At 47.3% G+C, this 21,593-nt stretch overlaps 1 protein-coding gene across 1 annotated transcript in view; it reads right to left on the reverse strand.

Annotated features, from left to right (window-relative positions):
- The window catches only part of LOC121509235 (CD81 protein-like), a 47,143-nt gene extending 33,599 nt beyond the window's left edge, over positions 1–13,544 (reverse strand). Inside the window, exon 1 of the mRNA XM_041786454.1 lies at positions 13,350–13,544. Within this exon, the coding sequence (XP_041642388.1) occupies positions 13,350–13,415 (66 nt within the window). The 5' untranslated portion in view covers positions 13,416–13,544. The remainder of the gene's footprint in view (positions 1–13,349) is intronic.
- Between the last annotated feature and the right edge of the window lie 8,049 nt (positions 13,545–21,593).

A 21,593-nucleotide genomic window follows, 5' to 3' on the forward strand; every position in this document is an offset into this window, starting at 1 on the left:
CTCACGTCTGCTAAGGCGGTCTAAAACTCCTCACGTCTGCTATGGCGGTCGAACACTCCTCACGTCTGCTATGGCGGTCTAAAACTCCTCCCCATGTCTGCTTTGGCGGTCTAAAACTCCTCATGTCTGCTATGGTGGTCTAAAACTCCTCACGTCTGCTAAGGCGGTCTAAAACTCCTCACGTCTGCTATGGTGGTCTAAAACTCCCCACGTCTGCTATGGCGGTCTAAAACTCCTCACGTCTGCTAAGGCGGTCTAAAACTCCTCACGTCTGCTATGGTGGTCTAAAACTCCTCATGTCTGCTATGGTGGTCTAAAACTCCTCACGTCTGCTAAGGCGGTCTAAAACTCCTCACGTCTGCTATGGCGGTCTAAAACTCCTCACGTCTGCTATGGCGGTCTAAAACTCCTCACGTCTGCTATGGCGGTCTAAAACTCCTCACGTCTGCTATGGCGGTCTAAAACTCCTCACGTCTGCTATGGCGGTCTAAAACTCCTCATGTCTGCTATGGTGGTCTAAAACTCCCCACGTCTGCTATGGCGGTCTAAAACTCCTCACGTCTGCTATGGCGGTCTAAAACTCCTCACGTCTGCTATGGCGGTCTAAAACTCCTCAGGTCTGCTATGGCGGTCTAAAACTCCCCACGTCTGCTATGGCGGTCTAAAACTCCTCACATCTGCTATGGCGGTCTAAAACTCCTCCCCACGTCTGCTATGGCGGTCTAAAACTCCTCCCCATGTCTGCTTTGGCGGTCTAAAACTCCTCACGTCTGCTATGGCGGTCTAAAACTCCTCACATCTGCTATGGTGGTCTAAAACTCCTCACGTCTGCTAAGGTCGTCTAAAACTCCTCCCCACGTCTGCTATGGCGGTCTAAAACTCCTCACGTCTTCTATGGCGGTCTAAAACTCCTCCCCACGTCTGCTATGGCGGTCTAAAACTCCTCCTCACATCTGCTATGCTGGTCTAAAACTCCTCACGTCTGCTATGGCGGTCTAAAACTCCCCACGTCTGCTATGGCGGTCTAAAACTCCTCCTCACATCTGCTATGCTGGTCTAAAACTCCTCACGTCTGCTATGGCGGTCTAAAACTCCCCACGTCTGCTATGGCGGTCTAAAACTACCCACATCTGCTATGGCAGTCTAAAACTCCTCACGTCTTCTATGGTGGTCTAAAACTCCTCAGGTCTGCTATGGCGGTCTAAAACTCCTCACGTCTGCTATGGTGGTCTAAAACTCCTCAGGTCTGCTATGGCGGTCTAAAACTCCCCACGTCTGCTATGGTGGTCTAAAACTCCTCACGTCTGCTAAGGCGGTCTAAAACTCCTCCCCACGTCTGCTATGGCGGTATAAAACTCCTCACGTCTGCTATGGCGGTCTAAAACTCCTCCCCACGTCTGCTATGGCGGTCTAAAACTCCTCACGTCTGCTATGGCGGTCTAAAACTCCTCCCCACGTCTGCTATGGCGGTCTAAAACTCCTCCTCACATCTGCTATGCTGGTCTAAAACTCCTCACGTCTGCTATGGCGGTCTAAAACTCCCCACGTCTGCTATGGCGGTCTAAAACTCCTCCTCACATCTGCTATGCTGGTCTAAAACTCCTCACATCTGCTATGGTGATCTAAAACTCCCCACGTCTGCTATAGTGGTCTAAAACTCCCCACCTCTGCTATGGTGGTCTAAAACTCCTCACGTCTGCTATGGCAGTCTAAAACACCTCACATCTGCTATGGTGGTCTAAAACTCCTCATGTCTGCTATGGTGGTCTAAAACTCCTCACGTCTGCTATGGTGGTCTAAAACTCCTCACGTCTGCTAAGGCGGTCTAAAACTCCCCACATCTGCTATGGTGGTCTAAAACTCCTCCCCATGTCTGCTATGGCGGTCTAAAACTCCTCACGTCTGCTAAGGCGGTCTAAAACTCCTCACGTCTGCTATGGCGGTCTAAAACTCCTCACATCTGCTATGGTGGTCTAAAACTCCTCAGGTCTGCTATGGTGGTCTAAAACTCCTCAGGTCTGCTATGGCGGTCTAAAACTCCTCACGTCTGCTATGGCGGTCTAAAACTCCTCACATCTGCTATGGTGGTCTAAAACTCCTCACGTCTGCTAAGGCGGTCTAAAACTCCTCCCCACGTCTGCTATGGCGGTCTAAAACTCCTCACGTCTTCTATGGCGGTCTAAAACTCCTCCCCACGTCTGCTATGGCGGTCTAAAACTCCTCCTCAGATCTGCTATGCTGGTCTAAAACTCCTCACGTCTGCTATGGCGGTCTAAAACTCCCCACGTCTGCTATGGCGGTCTAAAACTCCTCCTCACATCTGCTATGCTGGTCTAAAACTCCTCACGTCTGCTATGGCGGTCTAAAACTCCCCACGTCTGCTATGGCGGTCTAAAACTACCCACATCTGCTATGGCAGTCTAAAACTCCTCACGTCTGCTATGGTGGTCTAAAACTCCTCAGGTCTGCTATGGCGGTCTAAAACTCCTCACGTCTGCTATGGTGGTCTAAAACTCCTCAGGTCTGCTATGGCGGTCTAAAACTCCCCACGTCTGCTATGGTGGTCTAAAACTCCTCACGTCTGCTAAGGCGGTCTAAAACTCCTCCCCACGTCTGCTATGGCGGTCTAAAACTCCTCACGTCTGCTATGGCGGTCTAAAACTCCTCCCCACGTCTGCTATGGAGGTCTAAAACTCCTCACGTCTGCTATGGCGGTCTAAAACTCCTCCCCACGTCTGCTATGGCGGTCTAAAACTCCTCATGTCTGCTATGGTGGTCTAAAACTCCTCACGTCTGCTATGGCGGTCTAAAACTCCCCACGTCTGCTATGGCGGTCTAAAACTCCTCCTCACATCTGCTATGCTGGTCTAAAACTCCTCACGTCTGCTATGGTGATCTAAAACTCCCCACGTCTGCTATAGTGGTCTAAAACTCCCCACCTCTGCTATGGTGGTCTAAAACTCCTCACGTCTGCTATGGCAGTCTAAAACACCTCACATCTGCTATGGTGGTCTAAAACTACCCACATCTGCTATGGCAGTCTAAAACTCCTCACGTCTGCTATGGTGGTCTAAAACTCCTCACGTCTGCTAAGGCGGTCTAAAACTCCCCACATCTGCTATGGTGGTCTAAAACTCCTCCCCATGTCTGCTATGGCGGTCTAAAACTCCTCACGTCTGCTAAGGCGGTCTAAAACTCCTCACATCTGCTATGGTGGTCTAAAACTCCTCAGGTCTGCTATGGTGGTCTAAAACTCCTCAGGTCTGCTATGGCGGTCTAAAACTCCTCACGTCTGCTATGGCGGTCTAAAACTCCTCACGTCTGCTATGGTGGTCTAAAACTCCTCAGGTCTGCTATGGCGGTCTAAAACTCCCCACGTCTGCTATGGCGGTCTAAAACTACCCACATCTGCTATGGCAGTCTAAAACTCCTCACGTCTGCTATGGTGGTCTAAAACTCCTCAGGTCTGCTATGGCGGTCTAAAACTCCCCACGTCTGCTATGGCGGTCTAAAACTACCCACATCTGCTATGGCAGTCTAAAACTCCTCACGTCTGCTATGGTGGTCTAAAACTCCTCAGGTCTGCTATGGCGGTCTAAAACTCCCCACGTCTGCTATGGCGGTCTAAAACTACCCACATCTGCTATGGCAGTCTAAAACTCCTCACGTCTTCTATGGTGGTCTAAAACTCCTCAGGTCTGCTATGGCGGTCTAAAACTCCTCACGTCTGCTATGGTGGTCTAAAACTCCTCAGGTCTGCTATGGCGGTCTAAAACTCCCCACGTCTGCTATGGCGGTCTAAAACTCCTCACATCTGCTATGGCGGTCTAAAACTCCTCCCCACGTCTGCTATGGCGGTCTAAAACTCCTCACGTCTGCTATGGCGGTCTAAAACTCCTCCCCACGTCTGCTATGGCGGTCTAAAACTCCTCCTCACATCTGCTATGCTGGTCTAAAACTCCTCACGTCTGCTATGGCGGTCTAAAACTCCCCACGTCTGCTATGGCGGTCTAAAACTCCTCCTCACATCTGCTATGCTGGTCTAAAACTCCTCACGTCTGCTATGGCGGTCTAAAGCTCCTCAAGTCTGCTATGGTGGTCTAAAACTCCTCCCCACGTCTGCTATGGCGGTCTAAAACTCCTCAAGTCTGCTATGGCGGTCTAAAACTCCTCCCCACGTCTGCTATGGCGGTCTAAAACTCCTCACGTCTGCTATGGCGGTCTAAAACTCCTCACGTCTGCTATGGCGGTCTAAAACTCCTCACATCTGCTATGCTGGTCTAAAACTCCTCCTCAGATGGTCAGGGCGGTTAACGGGGACAGGAGAAGGCTGCAATACTCAGACTCTGATAAACCAGAGGATGCCAGCAGTGACAAGGTTAAGGTGACCCTAATGAAGGTCAAAGGTCATAATCAGAGAACATGCCTGCACCCTCTCCACATGAAGAACGGCTGCAGAGTCTGTTTTTATGTTCTACTAATAAAATAAAGAGACTGTCTCATTGGAAACACAGAGATCCTGGAGAAAAATCTCACTTTTCCTTCTGAGGAATAAAAAATGAAACTTTCAGATGAAATGACGGCGTCTGACCCCCAGACTCTTAGGTTCTAAACAGAAACCCTGATTTTTGGCTCATTAATTCTAAATAAGTCTGGACTGAGGTTCTGAGGTTCTCAGGGCTCTGATGCTGATTTCAATGATAAGATCTGTTCCTTGATGTGCTAAAGGAGAAATTCAGTGTACTCTGAGACCGGAGACGTTGATCAGGTCTAAAACACCACAGTGACCAATCAGAGCCATGACTGTCAGAAACAGGTCTAGGAATAGTCCCCCATCTAATCTCCCTCACAGGCTCAGTCTGGAACATAGAACCCAGAATCCTCCAGCAGGCCAAGGTCAGACTCAGCTCTAGTGATGAAGATGAAGATGAAGACGTCTGAATATTAAAGGAATATTGCACCTTCAGCAGAGTGTACTGGGATGTAATCTAACTGTGGATTCATCTCCCAGTCCCAGTTCAAATCCACACATCAGCCAGTAAAACTGGGAGTAAAAGATTTCAATCTTCATTTCTGACAGAGAATCAAACTTCAAAAGTGTGAGACAGATGTCACATGACCAGTGATCACAGGCGCCGTCTGCAGACCGTCCACACTCAAACATCAGCGCTCTACTGTCAGGACGGCCAGGGCCGGGCCATTCATCCAGTTCCAGTCCCTGATTCTGGCTCCCTGTGGAGACCGAGACCAGAGGACGGGTGCTGGTCTTAGATTTGGCTGTTATCTAGAACCTTCTCTGATTCATCAGACTAAATACTTTCAGTTCTATCCTTTCAAAATAAAAGTGAAACAGGTCTGAGATCAGCTGTGGCTCAGAGCGCTGTGTTTATTCACCTTACAGACCCCCCCCACCCCCCCACCCCCACCACCACCCCCGCCCCCGCCCCCCAGACCATTCCTGAGCTGAGGACAGCTGCTGCCCAGCAACCACATCAACACCACAGAGACCAGGAGGAGAGAGGAGCTGAGACCAGGACGAGGAGGAGCTGAGACCAGGAGGAGAGAGGAGCAGATACCAGGACTAGGAGGAGCTGAGACCAGGACGAGGAGGAGCTGAGACCAGGACGAGGAGGAGCTGAGACCAGGAGGAGAGAGGAGCTGAGACCAGGAGGAGAGAGGAGGAGAAAAAGGAGTAACGGCAGGTTCTCTCAGATTTATCTGAACTCTAACTAAAATCTTGTCCCTTCTCAGTGATCAGGGTCATGGGTCAGGGACTCAGGAGGAAGGGTCAGCTCTTTGACCCCCTAACAGCTCCTCCTTTAGGAGCTCAGACTCCTCTGAGAAGAACCAGTGATGGAGATTAGAGCTGATACACTCGTGTTCTTCTGATGTAGCACTCCTCCTCTGTCTACATCTCTCTCTAACTCAGAAACCAGACTGAAACCAGATCAGAAACCAGACTGAAACCAGATCAGAAACCAGACTGAAACCAGATCAGAAACCAGACTGAAACCAGATCAGAAACCAGATTGAATCCAGATCAGAGTTAATATAACAGCTCTGTGACATAATCTGAATCAGTCAGACCAGATCTGTACACACTGATAACTGATTTCTCTTCATGCTGCATAGTTTGTCTGTTCAACATCAGTTCCAAAAAAGTTGGAACGCTGTGTACCAGGTACCTAGTAGAGGGAAGCTGACACCACGGTAATCCAGGACTTAAGAGGGTCAGGTTTTCACTTGGGCCCAGGTCTGGATGGATTATATCCCTTAATAAATGAAACTCTGATTCAAAAATGGAGGTTAAACAGAAATGTTCCAGACCATTCTCTGCAGAGACCATGACCCCTGCCTACAGCCAGTCCTCCTCACATCAGCTGAGCTCATTCAGAGACCGCTCCGGGTTCAGGTCTCAGATGTTAAAGACATTATCGCCATCTGTCTCTCCTCCAGACTCTGTGGTCACACACTCCTGTCCCAGTTCAGGATGTAAACACACCTTTACCACACACACACACACCTGCGGACGAGGACGGCGTCCTGATGGACCACACGTTGGCTGATCCTGAGCACGCCAGCGGTGAAATAAAGACAGTTACTAAAGGACCTTGGACCAGTATCTGACTGTGGACCAGGATCTGAGGACACTTAGCCTCCAGCTAAAGGCTAGCTGAGCACTTTTTTACCAGCTTTTCTCCCTCCTCTTGTCAGGACCAGGCTCTACAGGACCCTGATGGACTCTCTAGTAGTGATGCACCAATGCAGCAGTGGAACATCACCACTGGGGGTCTTGTGAATCCTCATCGGCCCGCCTCAATGACAGTCCAGATGTTTGTCAGACCCTGAGAACAGAGAAATGTGGAGCTCCTGCTGCTGACAGTGCTCTGACAGGTGATTGGTTCACAGCAGCCTCATCCTCCAGATCAGCTGAGTCTGCAGGGCGCGGCGTCTTTAACAGGGTTGAAATGAGCTGACCCCTCCCACTGCTAACTCACATGCAGGGTCAGTCAGGAATGAAGATACTGGACTGCAGCAGGAAGTCTGGACCTGGTGCAACAGCCGGCCATGTTTGACATGACGCACCATCTCCCTGCATCCTGCCCTGAACAGCAGCCTCCAAAGCAGTTTACGTCTTTGTGAAATAATAAATATAACAGTATTTTAGATTTCCATGGTTGTGATATAATAAATATAACAGTATTTTAGATTTCTATGGTTGTGATATAATAAATATAACAGTATTTTAGATTTCCATGGTTGTGATATAATAAATATAACAGTATTTTAGATTTCCATGGTTGTGAAATAATAAATATAACAGTATTTTAGATTTCCATGGTTGTGATATAATAAATATAACAGTATTTTAGATTTCCATGGTTGTGATATAATAAATATAACAGTATTTTAGATTTCCATGGTTGTGATATAATAAATATATCAGTATTTTAGATTTCCATGGTTGTGATATAATAAATATAACAGTATTTTAGATTTCCATGGTTGTGATATAATAAATATAACAGTATTTTAGATTTCCATGGTTGTGATATAATAAATATATCAGTATTTTAGATTTCCATGGTTGTGATATAATAAATATATCAGTATTTTAGATTTCCATGGTTGTGATATAATAAATATAACAGTATTTTAGATTTCTATGGTTGTGATATAATAAATATAACAGTATTTTAGATTTCCATGGTTGTGATATAATAAATATAACAGTATTTTAGATTTCCATGGTTGTGATATAATAAATATAACAGTATTTTAGATTTCCATGGTTGTGAAATAATAAATATAACAGTATTTTAGATTTCCATGGTTGTGATATAATAAATATAACAGTATTTTAGATTTCCATGGTTGTGATATAATAAATATATCAGTATTTTAGATTTCCATGGTTGTGATATAATAAATATAACAGTATTTTAGATTTCCATGGTTGTGATATAATAAATATAACAGTATTTTAGATTTCCATGGTTGTGATATAATAAATATAACAGTATTTTAGATTTCCATGGTTGTGATATAATAAATATATCAGTATTTTAGATTTCCATGGTTGTGAAATAATAAATATAACAGTATTTTAGATTTCCATGGTTGTGATATAATAAATATAACAGTATTTTAGATTTCCATGGTTGTGATATAATAAATATATCAGTATTTTAGATTTCCATGGTTGTGATATAATAAATATAACAGTATTTTAGATTTCCATGGTTGTGAAATAATAAATATAACAGTATTTTAGATTTCCATGGTTGTGATATAATAAATATAACAGTATTTTAGATTTCCATGGTTGTGATATAATAAATATATCAGTATTTTAGATTTCCATGGTTGTGATATAATAAATATAACAGTATTTTAGATTTCCATGGTTGTGATATAATAAATATAACAGTATTTTAGATTTCCATGGTTGTGATATAATAAATATATCAGTATTTTAGATTTCCATGGTTGTGATATAATAAATATATCAGTATTTTAGATTTCCATGGTTGTGATATAATAAATATAACAGTATTTTAGATTTCTATGGTTGAAACTTTCTCCTCTAAAGTGATAAAATTTAAATTTAACAGCTGTTTGGCCCAGAGGAGGAAGTTATCGATCACAAAAATCAAACAACGAAAAAACCACCCATATATCAGGGTCATGTTATTTTAAACATGACCCTGACTTACCCAATCCTGCATCACTACCATTAAACTTATCTGGTAGGTACTGGGTGGACTGGAATAACAGGAGGGGTTCTGGACTGGACTGTATGTGAAAGCCAAGGATGGAACATTTAGCAAGCACTAGAGGATGGTATCATCTCTCTAAAACCATGACAGACTCTACAGGATGACATCATAAATGCAGAGGATGGGATGTTGGTGAAGCTGGGGATGTTGGCGTTTTCTTCCCTCCACTTTTGCTAAATTTAGACCAGAAAACAACTTCTGGGAAGTAGATGGAACTGGTGTCCACTGGCTCTCCTAAAAGTTCCCAACAAGGAGACTGTTGGTATACCTGCTCTAAGAATGATAGGGAGGAGACGTACTGGTTAGACTGGAACAATAAGTGGGTGCCCAGACTGGTGTGCATGTAAAAAGCTCTGGAGTTCAGCCGCTCTGAATCTAAAATAGTTGCCAACTTTAACAGTGAGGCGCTGTGAGAGAGCTCAGCTGCAGCTCTCCCTGAACAGGCTATTTCTGCCTGTTGCTCAGACGGGGGGGGGGGGGGGGTACAGAATGCTGGGCATGCTGAGGAGGGGGAGGGCGGGGTGTTGTCTGCAGTCCCTCGCCCTTCTTCTCCCTCCCCCCTGCGGTGTCCAGCGTGATTTATGGAAACAGGAGGTGCCATGTGGGCCTGCTGCTCAGCGAGCACACAGAGCAGCTGGAGCGTCTCCTCTCACTGACTGAGGAGAAACAATCAGAGCAAATGGGCGGCGTGCTGTAATGCACCGACAATCACATTAAGTCACTCTGGAGGAGGATTATAACACTCGGACAGACAGGAAACGCCCTGCAACAAGTCATCTCTCAGAGTCTGCTGCGATTAAAGACGGTACCGCGGGCAGAAAGGAAGACTGATTAGGGACGCACCATAATATGGGCGTGGCTTAAACTCTGAACTGTTCAAATGAATGATAAAAATGTTAAAGGATGTCTGACCATCTTCAGGATGTCTGTCAGGACCACATGTTACAGGAGAGTGGAGGTGTGTCATTACAGGGTAGGCTGAGTCTAAGAGCCAGGTCTTCCAATGAATGTGGGAGCCAGCTCCTCCAATGAACGACGGGAGCCAGCTCCTCCAATGAACGACGGGAGCCAGCTCCTCCAATGAACGACGGGAGCCAGCTCCTCCAATGAACGACGGGAGCCAGCTCCTCCAATGAACGACGGGAGCCAGCTCCTCCAATGAATGACGGGAGCCAGCTCCTCCAATGACGCAGCGGAGCCAGCTCCTCCACGAACGACGGAGCCAGCTCCTCCAATGAGCAGAGCCAGCTCCTCCAATGAATGATGGGAGCCAGTTCCTCCAATGAACGACGGGAGCCAGCTCCTCCAATGAACGACGAGAGCCAGCTCCTCCAATGAACGACGGGAGCCAGCTCCTCTTATCAGGAGCCAGCTCCTTCAATGAATATGGGAGGCAGCTCCTCCAATGGGTGAAAGGAACCATCCCCTCCAATGAATGACGGGAGCCAGCTCCTCCAATGAACGACGGGAGCCAGCTCTTCCAATGAACGACGGGAGCCAGCTCCTCCAATGAACGACGGGAGCCAGCTCCTCCAATGAATGACGGGAGCCAGCTCCTCCAATGAATGACGGGAGCAAGCTCCTCCAATGAATGACGGGAGCCAGCTCCTCCAATGAATGACGGGAGCAAGCTCCTCCAATGAACGACGGGAGCAAGCTCCTCCAATGAACGACGGGAGCCAGCTCTTCCAATGAATGACGGGAGCCAGCTCCTCCAATGAATGACGTGAGCCAGCTCCTCCAATGAACGACGGGAGCCAGCTCCTCTTATCAGGAGCCAGCTCCTTCAGTGAATATGGGAGGCAGCTCCTCCAATGGGTGAAAGGAACCATCCCCTCCAATGAATGACGGGAGCCAGCTCCTCCAATGAACGACGGGAGCCAGCTCCTCCAATGAATGACGGGAGCCAGCTCCTCCAATGAATGACGGGAGCAAGCTCCTCCAATGAACGACGGGAGCCAGCTCTTCCAATGAACGACGGGAGCCAGCTCCTCCAATGAATGACGGGAGCCAGCTCCTCCAATGAATGACGGGAGCCAGCTCCTCCAATGAACGACGGGAGCCAGCTCTTCCAATGAACGACGGGAGCCAGCTCTTCCAATGAACGACGGGAGCCAGCTCCTCCAATGAATGACGGGAGCCAGCTCCTCCAATGAACGACGGGAGCCAGCTCTTCCAATGAACGACAGGAGCCAGCTCCTCCAATGAATGACGGGAGCCAGCTCCTCCAATGAATGATGGGAGCAAGCTCCTCCAATGAATGACGGGAGCAAGCTCCTCCAATGAACGACGGGAGCAAGCTCCTCCAATGACCGGCTCTTACTGACCCGACCCAGATAATCCAGACTCAGTCTGAGTGAGGCTGGATTGGCAGTCTTTAGCCAGACCATCTCTGTGCCAGTCTGAGGTCTCAGATCTCAGCCTGTAAGGGGGTCAGACTCATTAGATTCTGATCCTAACACTGATCACCAGGGGCCTAGGAGCATCCTGGATACAAATCTGCTTTGCTTGTGTTCATGTCTGTTCTAGAACTAATGTCTCTGACAGATTCCAGTGAACAGGGTCATCATTTAATCCAACACCAGTTAAACCGTGACACCGGCTGCATCAGACAAAAAAAAAAAAAAAAACATTCTGGCTGATTCTTCTGAGACTTAAAGTAGTGACATATAAGCAGACCTATCAGTTAAACTGTTTTTATTTATATTCCATCAACATTTCTCCGGTTTTTAGTGAATGACCTTTCACCTACGCTGGCTCTGGGGCCCCTGGTCGGCCCCCGGCCCCATGAGAAGCTCTGAGCGTTGTGTTTTTTTTCTCTAATACCTTATCTGAGGTCTTCCCTCAAATAGAAACATAACAGAAAAAAACAGCAACTTAATCCTGTTAGAAATGACATAAATGATTCTAACAAACACAACAGCTCAAAGATTTAAAACCCAAATGAAAGAACTGTTTACACCACAGACCAGCAGACACGTCAGCTCAGAAGGATAAATCTGAAACACAAGTTCATCACCGCTACAGTCAGGATAATTAGGACTCATGTCCAACCAATCAGAGCGTGCATTAGAGAGACGACGGAGGACGCAGCTCTCTGATACTTTAGTCAGTCTAAAAACATCCGAAAGCCAAACGTCAGCCTGAAACCAGCCGGCTGATTTAACCTTTAACCTTTAACCTTCATCTGAACAGGATATAAAAATCTCCTCTATGTGGGCCGCTCAAGTCTAAAATGACCCTGAAGCTCAGGAACATTAGGAGCCAGTCTGAGGAATCCATCATGGATCCATAAGGGCCGACCCCCTCAAACCTTCTACTGAGGCGGGTCCACACGAATCCTTCAGGACCCCCCCGGGGTATCAGACAGATAAACTGCTGTCAGAGGGAGGTCTACGCGGGGCCGCTGTCCTCCATTGTTGTTGTTGAACTTGGCTGCAGTTTGGTGCAGCTGCACTACGACGACCCCGCCTAGGATGTAGAGGTCCCACCAAAGTCCAGACCAGAACGGCAGATGAAGAGTCTGAGAGCAAAGAGAGCAAACACCAGGAGAGGATCAGAGCCGACCTGAAGACTTCAGCCATGCTTGGTGATGGATTTGTCCACTCCTGCTTTCAACAAGTCCACCACCAAGACTCCAGCCCCCCTATGTGGCTGCTGGTCTACCACCAAGACTCCAGCCCCCCTATGTGGCTGCTGGTCTACCACCAAGACTCCAGCCCCCCTATGAGGCTGCTGGTCTACCACCAAGACTCCAGCCCCCCTATGAGGCTGCTGGTCTACCACCAAGACTCCAGCCCCCCTATGAGGCTGCTGGTCTACCACCAAGACTCCAGCCCCCCTATGAGGCTGCTGGTCTACCACCAAGACTCCAGCCCTCCTATGAGGCTGCTGGTTTTAGAAATCAGGAGCTGTGAGGAGAAAAGGAGCCTCTGGAGAGTCCCAGATGTTTCCATGATCCATCAGCAGCTAGACCTGACTCACCAAACGGAAACCACCTCTGGGTCCCCCTCCACTCAGAGAGAGGGCTGGAGGATGTGGTCCAAACAGAGCCAGGATCCAGAACCCAGCAGCTCTGCCTCCACATGTCAGACTCTACCTTTCAGAAAGTTTTCAGCTGCCTATCGATCTTCTCCTTCACACATCCGGATTTTTTAAGGTCCAGATGAACTTTAGTACCCGGTGGGCCCTTCCCGCCGTGGCTAGGCTGTTTCTCTGGTCCTTCTGGGTCTAGATGAAACCATCTACGGGATCAAACCCCCTCACACGGTGTTTTTGTGCCGCAGTTACATAAATTAACCACGCATGCCTTTGTGGACATGTAACTCAGCCATGACGTCCCCTAGCGGTAAGACGGTCTGTTCAGGGGTAGGAACGGGAAAACATGAGGTCTGGACCGTTACCGAGGCCGTGCTCGGTGTGTCCCCGCATTCATGTCGAGATCCCGGTCTAAACACAGCGAACAAACCCGCTCCAGACCGGGGGGGGGGGGGGGGGGTCCGCATGAGAAAGACGCACACGGAGAATACGCACAAACACGGAGAGAGAGAAAAACAGGCTGCTGCTCACCCAGAAGATGAAGTTGAACAAGAAGAGCATGTACTTGATGCATTTGGTGCAGCCTTCAACTCCCATGGTGCTCCGGGGGGTCGAGATTCAGCAGACAGGAGAACGGACGAAGAGGCTGAGAATAACGGGGACTCTGGATCCTGACTTCAGCTCCGAGACTACCGAGGAGACAACACCCAATCCCTCCCCCTCCTCACCCCTCCTTCCACACACCAGCACCCAGTCTAATCTAACGGTGCAGTGGACTTCCGGTCGACGCCTTCAAAGTAAAGTACCCACGCCTCCGTGTTCAGGGGGAGGAGATAGACCAGGATCTGTCCTCTGGTCCTGTAAACCCAAACACAGATCCCCCAAAACCCGAGGACCCTTAGGGAACCTCTGAGTCCTGCAGAGTCCTGAAAGCTGTGGTTGTAAATGTGTGTAATGGTCCTTTAACGCCTTTAAGCCTTTGACGCTGGCTGAGTCCGTCTCCTTAAATAAATCCATTTTAGGATTAGTAGCTAGTATTCTTTCAGTGTGCCTTTACTTTATGAGCACGTCATTATTTTAACTGTTCCCTCTTTATGCCATGAAAGCAGCAGTTTTTAAATTACGACGTTAAGTTTAGTCACATGGGTCCAAAATGACCATCCGTCAGATTTAGAGCTGAGCTGATCTTATTCCTTCAGCAGGCCGAACACCTCAGGAGTAAATATCCGTCCTTGTGTCACAGATCCTGAACTGACCTGTGGTTTAAGTCCAGAGCACTGCTGGACTGGACTCAGCTGGACTCAGCACTTCATTAGAGCTCAAACTGCCATCCCAGTTTATCTGGAAGGATCCCGGTCTGCCGGGGCTCCTCACACAGGCCTGGTGGACCGGGACCCCGCTGCTGCCCTCTGGGCAGACCTGATGGCTGATGGGCGGTGCTGTGTTGTCGTTTTTAGCCCGGTCCTGCCATCGCCTCAGTGACGGGCTGTTGGACTTTCAGCTGTTTGGCTAGCTCCTCCATGGTTGTCCACGCCTTTTTGACGTAATCACCTTGAGCTTAAACTGTGATTGGCTTCATCAGAGGTGACGTCATCCATCACTATTTCCACTTCATGGCAGCAAAAACCAAAGCAGCTCTGCGTCATCGCTGCGTGTGGAGAGGGTGACCTTTAAACTCTCCTCAGTTTTTGTTTGATGTCAAAGGTCAGAGGAGGAAACACGATCATTTGACTTTGATATCAAAATAAAAGTTCTGAACTACTACTCCTAGTTCTTCAACATTTGAAGCCTAGCAACCAAATAATAACATAATAAATGGATTAAGTCAACAGCTAGCTAGCTAGCTAATAGTTATTCCTGTCACTCTCTGACTAGGAATGTCCTCTCTCTGTCCCAGTATCCCAAAATGATCTCTTTAATATTTAAACAACAAAAAACAAATACCTCCATCAACCAGAGGAGCTACGCCGCTGTGTCTGAAACACATTAAAGCACTGACCATCAACTAGCGGCCCGGGGGCCACATCAGGCCCCCCAAAGCTTCCTGTCCGGCCCTGAAAGATCATGAAATTCAGAGAAGGAGGAAAAGAAGATTTTAAGAGTATCCTTTTGCTTTAAATGTCTGCAGCTGTTAAATACATCCCACAAACATTTAACATTGAAATAGTTTTAGAAAGACTGAACATTTGATCTGTTTTTACTGAAATTTACTGTCAAAATTAGTCGACATTTAAAAAATGGTTAAGGTTGGCAGAAGTGCTGCAAAAATTGGCAGAAAAAAAGTTGTGAAAAGAGGTTAAAATGTGGCAAAAAATGGTAACAAGGAAAAAAGGGGCAAAAGGTATCAAACATTGGTTGCAAATAGAAAAGTGCAAGAAGTAAAGAAAAGGGGTAAAAAAGTGGAAAAATTGATAATAGAGTAGCATAAAGGGGATCAAACATGCAGAAAAGTGGTTTAAAGGGGGTTGAAGTCATGCAAAAATTGTGTTAAAGAGGCAAAAAGTATCATAAAGGGGTTAAAAGTGTCCAAATGGGTTAATGTTGGTGCTAAATGACGATTAGAGAGGGCCCATTCTCTGTCATTTTCAGGGGTCCAATCCTGTGTCAGGCCTGCTGCATTCTAGATAACAGGGATAGATCTGACTGCTGGTGACTAGAATGTCCTCCAGTTTAAAGGAGAATACAAAAACTACTGCAGTAATATTTATCAGACCAAAGTGTTCATTTAGTGTATTTGAAAGTCTGGCCCCCAGAGTTTCTGCTGAGACTAAATCTGGCCCTGGTGCAGATGGACTTGATGAACCCTGTCTTAGAGTATCCCACAAAGTCCTTTAGTGTGTGCGGTCATTTCTGACACGTGTGTAAACCTGTAGAAAGATCTGATTGTTCATGAAGTAAGGAAGGGAAAATAAAAATGATGATTTGTACACTACAAAAACAAGATATTTACGGCATAACTGGAACAGTTACTGATACAAAGACCTTTAAAGAAATACAGAAACTCTCAGCCGTGTGAATGAAACAACACAGGAAATAGATCCGGGTCACTTTTGACCCATGCTGCACATCAAAGGGTTAAATATCAGACTCTAAAGCAAAGACCATGATCCAGAGGAGTCCAGAGACCCCCATCCAGACCTGAACCATGTAAGGTCCAGTTTAAGTCTTCTGTTGTCATGAAGGGATAAACGAGACCACAATAATCCAAATCTACCAACCTGGTTCCAGAAAAGCTGGGTTGCTGTTAAAACTGTAACGTCAGAGACTGTCGAGTCTCATAAACCTAAGATGATATCAGAGGTTAAACTGGGACATTTCAGGAAAAATAGTTAGATTTGATGGCAGCAACCGTCTCAAAAAAGTAGGGACAGGGCCACAGAAGGCTTGAAAAGTAAGTGGAGGAGCATTTTATGACTAATCCAAGGACTTAAACTGTCCGTCTTTGTTGGTTTGTACGCCACACCTTTCCCCCAGCTGTCCCTGAGCCCCCTCTGATCACTTCCTGGGTGTCCCGCTTCAAAACTGGGACCATAATAAAACCATAAATATCTTCAGATTTTCAATGAAATCCTAAATAGTTGCAGCTTTGGCTTCACTCTCAAATACACACTAAAGACAGGAACCACCGTAGACCAGGATCAGGACTCTGGGTCTTCTTTACAACTGAGAGAGAAAGGGAAGCTGGGAAAATTTGTAGAAACGCCCACAAGGACACGTCTGTGGTACACCTGAATGTCCTGATACACCTGCTCCACGACCCCTGACTGGAGCGGCTCTGCTCCACGACCCCTGACTGAAACGGCTCTGCTCCACGACCTCTGACTGGAGCGGCTCTGCTCCACGACCTCTGACTGGAGCGGCTCTGCTCCACGACCTCTGACTGAAACGGCTCTGCTCCACGACCCCTGACTGAAGCGGCTCTGCTCCACGACCTCTGACTGAAGCGGCTCTGCTCCACGACCCCTGACTGAAGCGGCTCTGCTCCACGACCCCTGACTGAAGCGGCTCTGCTCCACGACCTCTGACTGGAGCGGCTCTGCTCCACGACCCCTGACTGAAGCGGCTCTGCTCCACGACCCCTGACTGAAGCGGCTCTGCTCCACGACCTCTGACTGGAGCGGCTCTGCTCCACGACCCCTGACTGGAGCGGCTCTGCTCCACGACCTCTGACTGGAGCGGCTCTGCTCCACGACCCCTGACTGGAGCGGCTCTGCTCCACGACCTCTGACTGAAGCGGCTCTGCTCCACGACCTCTGACTGAAACGGCTCTGCTCCACGACCTCTGACTGAAACGGCTCTGCTCCACGACCTCTGACTGGAGCGGCTCTGCTCCACGACCCCTGACTGAAACGGCTCTGCTCCACGACCTCTGACTGGAGCGGCTCTGCTCCACGACCTCTGACTGGAGCGGCTCTGCTCCACGACCCCTGACTGGAGCGGCTCTGCTCCACGACCTCTGACTGGAGCGGCTCTGCTCCACGACCTCTGACTGAAACGGCTCTGCTCCACGACCCCTGACTGGAGCGGCTCTGCTCCACGACCTCTGACTGGAGCGGCTCTGCTCCACGACCTCTGACTGGAGCGGCTCTGCTCCACGACCCCTGACTGAAGCGGCTCTGCTCCACGACCTCTGACTGAAGCGGCTCTGCTCCACGACCCCTGACTGGAGCGGCTCTGCTCCACGACCCCTGACTGGAGCGGCTCTGCTCCACGACCTCTGACTGGAGCGGCTCTGCTCCACGACCCCTGACTGAAGCGGCTCTGCTCCACGACCCCTGACTGGAGCGGCTCTGCTCCACGACCCCTGACTGAAGCGGCTCTGCTCCACGACCTCTGACTGGAGCGGCTCTGCTCCACGACCCCTGACTGGAGCGGCTCTGCTCCACGACCTCTGACTGGAGCGGCTCTGCTCCACGACCCCTGACTGGAGCGGCTCTGCTCCACGACCCCTGACTGGAGCGGCTCTGCTCCACGACCCCTGACTGGAGCGGCTCTGCTCCACGACCCCTGACTGGAGCGGCTCTGCTCCACGACCCCTGACTGGAGCGGCTCTGCTCCACGACCCCTGACTGGAGCGGCTCTGCTCCACGACCTCTGACTGGAGCGGCTCTGCTCCACGACCCCTGACTGGAGCGGCTCTGCTCCACGACCCCTGACTGAAGCGGCTCTGCTCCATGCTCGCTTTATCACAGCAGAGGCTTCAGGCCGCTGTAAAAACTCACGCTTGATTGGCTGTTATGTTGTTGTAGAAGGCGGAGCAGCGTGAACGTGTCTGGGTCTGTCTCTGAGCAGACAGATGGATGGATGCTCCACCTGTCTGCTCTGAACTCTAAATCAGAGAGGAAAATACCTTCACACAATGTTAACACTGATCAGTTTGATGATCAATATGATGATCAATACATTCACTCTAATCAGTGATCAGTCAGCATCAGGACTCAGTAACTGAAGGAAGAGAGGAGATCTGAGCCAATCAGATCATTGAAGAGAGTAAACAGCACCATCTACAGGCACAGACGAGGAACTACACCAACATTAACCCTTCAACGGCCCACAGTGATGTTTATAAACGTCATAAATCAGCTGTTTTCTGTCTTAGCTCATCTTTGTTTTCATCTGAAATTGAAGGTTAGATGATTTTCTTATTCTGACATTTTAACTGTGGTGAAAACTGTTGTCACACACAGAGGTTTTAAATAATGGTAGGTTTCTCTATATCATCTGCTGTATTGATGGACTTGTTTAATTATTGTGTTAGAATAAGATTATCAGAATCAGTGAATGAATACATTTTATTTTCTGTATTTCTGTTCTTTTGTTCTGATTACTTTCCCCTAGGACAGGGGGGTCAAACTCAGTCACAGCAGGGGCCGGATTCTGGATTCAGGTCTGAGCTGAGGGCCCAACAGGGTCAACCTTTAACCAGAACTGTCAACCTCATTTTCACCAGGAAAAAATTCAACGAAATATGAAGAAACAGCACTGATGACAAATCATTTGGTAATTCAAAAAAAGTAAACAGATAAGTTTAGAGGCTCAAATCTGAGAAAAAATGACAATTTAATAGTTTCAAAGATCAGAACATGATATTAAAAATAGAAAATAATGTTTTTAAGGAGCAAATTTATGAGGAACTCACTTATGAGTTGAACTCATAAGTTTGAAAGGTCAAAATATGAGACCAAATTTAAAATCATGAGTTTAAAGGTCAAAATATGACTTAAATTTTTTTTTTGTGAGTCTGATTGATCAAAATATGGGACTAAAAACCCAAAATTAGGAGTTAAAAATGTCAAAATATGAGCTAGAATTCAAAATAATGACTAAAAAAATGAAAAAACATTACTTAAATTTAAAATTGGGAGTCTAAAAGGTCTAAATATGATATAAAAAGTAAAAATTATTGATTTAAATGTCAAAATATAAGATGAATAATTTGAAATCATGAGTTTTAAAGTCAAAATAAGGGCTTAAAAAGCCAAAATAAGGAGTTGAAAAGGTCAAAATATGACTTCAAATTTAAAATTGGGAATGTAAAAGATAATAATGTGACATATTAAATCCAAATTCTGAGTTGAAAGGTTAAAGTATGAAATGAAGAGTCAGCATCATAAGTTTGAGTCGTAATCTTGAGATGCAAAATTGAAAATATGAAATGAAAACGCAGATTAATTTCTTTCCCCACATTCTTGACTATTTATGAAATCTTTCTTTCTCTTTACTTTTTCATATTTTTATGGCTTAATGGGGATATTTTCAATGATCAAGTTGAGGTTCACATTTTTATACTGGAGTAAATCTGCAGAGCTCATACTGGTGGGCCAGTTATGGTACAAATATGACAGGATACTGCGGGCCGGATATGATTGTTCCATGGGCCGGATTTGGCCCCTGGGCCTTGAGTTTGACACCCCTGCCTTAGGATAAAATATAATACATTATCAGGATAAACATAAAGTCATAACTAGAGTAAAGATGGATCTTAATTCTCTAGAGTACACTTATCCCCAGGGTCTGGGTCCTGATCCGCCCCTCCTGGGTGGGTTACAGGAGTCCATTCATCTCTGTTAGGTCCCGTTTTTATTATTATTGCCTACATTTATGTCTGCAGTTCACATTAAAGCCACATGGGGGCTCCACCCTAACACTTGCCCTCTACACCAATGAAACATGAGGAGGAAGATCAGGTTATCCTGAAAAGTTGATTTTTGCCCTGATTTCCCTCACAAAGATGAACAGAGGGAAATGTTTCAGGGTGTTTTTGTTTAAATCCTGATGATCAGGGCTCAGGTCTGACATCACTCTCAGTGAATGTTGGAATGTTGTGGACCAGTCCAGTTTACAGCGGCTGTGTGTGTGTGTGTGTGTGTGTGTGTGTGTGTGTACACTAGGGGTGTGACGAGATCTCGCGATCAAAACAACATGACATTTCTCGTCGTGGAAAAATCAGTCTGGTGAGATCAATATTGCGCGGACGCTTGGAGCAGCAGCTCTCCTTACAGAAGACAATACCAAACTGGAAGTTATAAAACATCACACACATTTCCTGGACACTTTAAACTGTTGGTGAGAGAGCTAATGAGGAAACGGAGCTGATCCGGTATCCATTAGGATGACCCCTCCCCCACCCCTGGCGTGCGCTACTTGGGCCGTACATGATCCGCCTGTGCGTCGTCATAACGGTGTGAACTGATGAGCTGTGCGGTCTCCATGAGGAGAATACAGCGTTTATTTAGCTCGTGTATGCGCGCAGACTCACTCGTAGTGCCGCCGTCTGTGACTTTGTAACTTTGAGTCGCGGCTTCCTCGTGTCTTCTTCTCGTCTCTCCGTCTGTCAGTCACACATCCATCAGCTGCTGGCTGCACGTGTGCTCAGACAGAAGCTTATAGCGCGACTGCAGCGGTAAACGGCTAAACTAACTCTGAGCGCCATAGAGTCCACTGTTAGCTCCAACAAGCAAAGTTAGAGCTTCAGTTAAACGCGCCCTGTTTGTTGTCTGACAGCAGACAGACACACACTCACTCACCAACACACACACATTAGCACACACACTCATCTGTGGATAATATTATTATCCACCCATGTATTTTTTCCATAATTAAAAAAAGTGTAAAATCTCGTCTCGTCTCATGAGAGAAGTGTCTCGTCACACTCCTGGGGTACACACATTTATAATTATGAGTTTGTAAAAAGTTCCTGAAGGACTCTGAGACTGAGAAAGACCAGATTCTCCGGTCTGATGAAACCAAGATTCATCTGTTCAGCTCCGCTCTGAACGTTCTGTCTGGAGGAAACCAGGAACCGCTCATCACCGCCCCAGCAGTGGAACATGGTAGTGGCAGCATCATGCTGTGGGGATGCTTCTCAGCAGCATCATGCTGTGGGGATGCTTCTCAGCAGCATCATGCTGTGGGGATGCTTCTCAGCAGCATCATGCTGTGGGGGTGTTTCTCAGCAGCTGCTCTGATCAGGGTTGAGGGATAGCTGAGTTGAGCAAAGTACAGATATATCCTCAATGAAAACCTGATCCAGGACCTCAGACTGGGCAGAAGGTTCACTTTCCAACATAACAATGACTCTAAGACCACCAACAGGACAACACAGGAAGTGGGACCACTCTGATTGTCCTACAGATCTCCAGATCTGGATCCCCAGATCCCTGACCTGAACCCTGTCCAGTATCTCTGGAGAGACCTGAAAATGTCTTTCCACCGACGGTCCTCATCCAGCCTGACTGAGCTGGGGAGGACTATCTAAGAAGAGCCCAGGTCCAA

This window comes from Cheilinus undulatus, linkage group 1 (assembly GCF_018320785.1).
Source record: "Cheilinus undulatus linkage group 1, ASM1832078v1, whole genome shotgun sequence".
Lineage (NCBI taxonomy): Eukaryota > Metazoa > Chordata > Actinopteri > Labriformes > Labridae > Cheilinus > Cheilinus undulatus.